Here is a 3,044-nt window from a genome sequence, read left to right on the forward strand (position 1 = left end):
TTCTATATTAATAATAAAATTATTACAAATTGTTGCAATTTTCTATAGTATGTAAAATTGAACGACTGTCAAATACTTGTTTTGCTAAAATTTCTCTGTGAATTACCTCAACGAATATTACACCAACTGACATAATTATTTTATCCATTTGAGGAATTTTTTAAAATTGAATATGTTTATACGAATAGAGCAGGTTTCGCTAAATTCACTCGTAATATACGAAAGTAGTGCCAAGCTTATTCACCCACTAACAGAGTGACTTCTGACCCCTATTTCTACCTTCACTCGCAAAGTTCTATTCACTCCCATATTTCTCTATCTTTATTTCCTTTTTAATATCACTTTCCTACATCCTTTTAGCAGCGTCTTCTTTTAATCGCTAAATTTCTCTTCAGCATAGACGAAACCTTGCAACAAGGTTTGACAATCGTCTCAAAATGCTTTATAAAACGAGATTCCTGATTGAAACGTCTCTTTTTTACACTTGTGAATTTTGAAAGAAAATGTACGAAGACGCAACTCTTCGAGTGTTTCTCATCGCAAAGGAAATGGCATAAATCATTTTTCACAGTAGCTACACATTCGAAGGAAATGTAATTTCTGCTAGAGTGATATTCAAATCGTTAACAGAGTGATTTCTTCTCCGAAGAATTTCGACGATTTCAGAATCGAGATACTTTTGTATTTGCACATCTCGCATGTTCGACTCGAAACTAAGTAACCCTTTCGTATAGGTATGTTGTGTTCAACCGATGGACATTTTAGAAGACTGTGAAAAAGAAACATCGATCTAGACGATACTGGAAAACTTTGATCAGTTTCACGCGATTCTTTCACAAATGAATGCTTTAACAAGTACTTTCCATATTACGACATGATGGAACATCTTCTAAGTCATTTCTTTCTTACGTAGCTTATCTTAATATTCGACAAATAGTATAAATTGTGTATCAATTTGATATATCTGTTTTAACCTTCAGTCGGTAATCTGGGTCTTTTATGACCCAAATGAAATTTCACCAAACGAATTTCTATTTTTATCGAGAAAACTTTTAGACATTTGACTCAACGAACAATTGTACAATGTGATAGGGACTTTGATAAATATTTAAGAAGTTTTTCAGATTTTTTGAAAGCTAGAAACAGTAAAAAAATTAGGCTGCCTACAGGTTTACCTACGGAGGGTTAATTTATCTGTATAATTTTATCAATCTTTAATTTATTTAACACTTACAACACTACGTAATCATTGCCTATATATATATATTAATTACGATTATCGTTTTATTATAATAATATTGTAATAAATAAAACAACGTAATTCAGAATAACTTCACAGAATGCTAAAAATATGAAATTTCGAAGAGTACCGAGTTGCTGGGATTTATAGCGATAAAATATACCCAGCGTTGAAGGTTAAATATTATCTAGAGAAATGAAAACAAAAATGATATTCTCCTTACATGTTGAAAGTGAGTTAAATCACTTCCAGGAAGAATCACTGTGTCAGCTTCAGCAGCGACGAGATCCTCTATCCTGAGGATCGTGGCGATCAATAGGAAGCACAAAACATTTCTCCGCCTCATCACGCCAACAATTTTCCTTCCTTCACGATTGTTCATCGATGTTCACACTTCAGTTGCTTTCTTTTACAAACTTCACCACCGGAACATCGACACCCCACTTATGTCTCTTTCTTTCCTCTACGATATCGACACCAAGTTACTTTCGAATTCACTCGAACAGAACCCGAACAATTAAGGCTACTTCCTCTCTCGATGGTATAACAATCGATCTTCTTCTTTTTTTCGTTTTTTTTTTTTATAAAAATATCTCAATTGGAAGAAAAGAAAGGATAAACCTTGAATAATAGATTGTTCTTGTTGCAACAGATGAGAAGCGTTGTTCGAAAAGGAAAATCGTGTTTCTACGGCTTGGAAAAAAGAAGAGTTACTTTTTCCCCGGTGTCAACGAAGAAATGAAAACAAGAAGACAATGGCGAAGATGCGTGTGAGAGACAGCTTTTGTGGCTGACAAGTTCGCACGTTGACGAAGACGAGTTCGGGACTGTTGAAGATCGGAAAACGTCTGAGAGTTTTACTTCTCCAGCTGGGGAAGAGTTCCTTCACCATAGACTAAGGTGGGAGACGAACAGGTAGGACGGTGAACGTCAGTTTCGAAAGAACCCACTTCTGTCTTTCCTTGCCGCCTTCCGTGCTACGTGAACAACGATTCCACGTGCACGTTTTACATTTCCTTAGGATTTTTGCCAACAGACTGTAGAAATCGATCGTGAAAATCTGCCGGTTTAGGAATGATACAGGTTTCTGTTGTGACAGTTGCAAGGGTTCTCTTCGATAGTGAAGAAATTGTTAGTTTTTGAAAGTTGGGGAAAACTATGGTAATCTTTCGTATAATTTTATACTTTTAATGTCGTCCTTTTTGAGAATTTTGTCGATTAAGTTTAGCACGAAAATGAAGATATAAATTTAAACACAAATTTTTCTTTTTCCTTTAAATCGGTGAAAAAATTATTAGTTTTCGAAAGTTTTGCATAATTTTATATTTTTAATGTCACTCTTTTTGGTATACGGTGAAAAGTGTGCAATTTTGGATAAATTTTAGCATGAAAACGAAGGTATACATTTCGGTTTAATTTATCGATTAAAATTTAAAATGAAGAGTTTCACATTCGCTGATAAGCCTGCATCGTTTATTTCATAATTCACGATTCACTCGTGATCATAATTAGAATGTAACGTGTCTGATGTTATTATGTCTTGGAATGAATCGTAAGAATGTACATTTACGTTAAAATATTTCCTGATTTATGATATGTTTAATACATCATAATTACATTGCATAAAACGTTTACAAGATTATATCATTTTCTGTTAAAATGAAATTCTACGCAATTAACACCTCGTTACTTTAAACGATACATTTAATATTACTTTTACTACTTCAAAATTAATAACTATTTTATCAAATATTTTTCAATATTTATTTAAAATGTAAATGTATAATCCAAACAATTTTCTTCA

The 3,044-nt window shown here is 33.1% G+C and overlaps 1 protein-coding gene across 1 annotated transcript in view; it reads right to left on the reverse strand.

The window, feature by feature from the left end:
* LOC108572056 overlaps positions 1 to 1,586 on the reverse strand; it is a 28,529-nt gene extending 26,943 nt beyond the window's left edge. Inside the window, 1 exon segment of the mRNA XM_017934243.1 lies at positions 1,464 to 1,586. Within this exon segment, the coding sequence (XP_017789732.1) occupies positions 1,464 to 1,586 (123 nt within the window).
* Positions 1,587 to 3,044: the final 1,458 nt, after the last annotated feature.

Source organism: Habropoda laboriosa, unplaced genomic scaffold, assembly GCF_001263275.1.
Source record: "Habropoda laboriosa isolate 0110345459 unplaced genomic scaffold, ASM126327v1 scaffold67, whole genome shotgun sequence".
NCBI classification, from domain to species: domain Eukaryota; kingdom Metazoa; phylum Arthropoda; class Insecta; order Hymenoptera; family Apidae; genus Habropoda; species Habropoda laboriosa.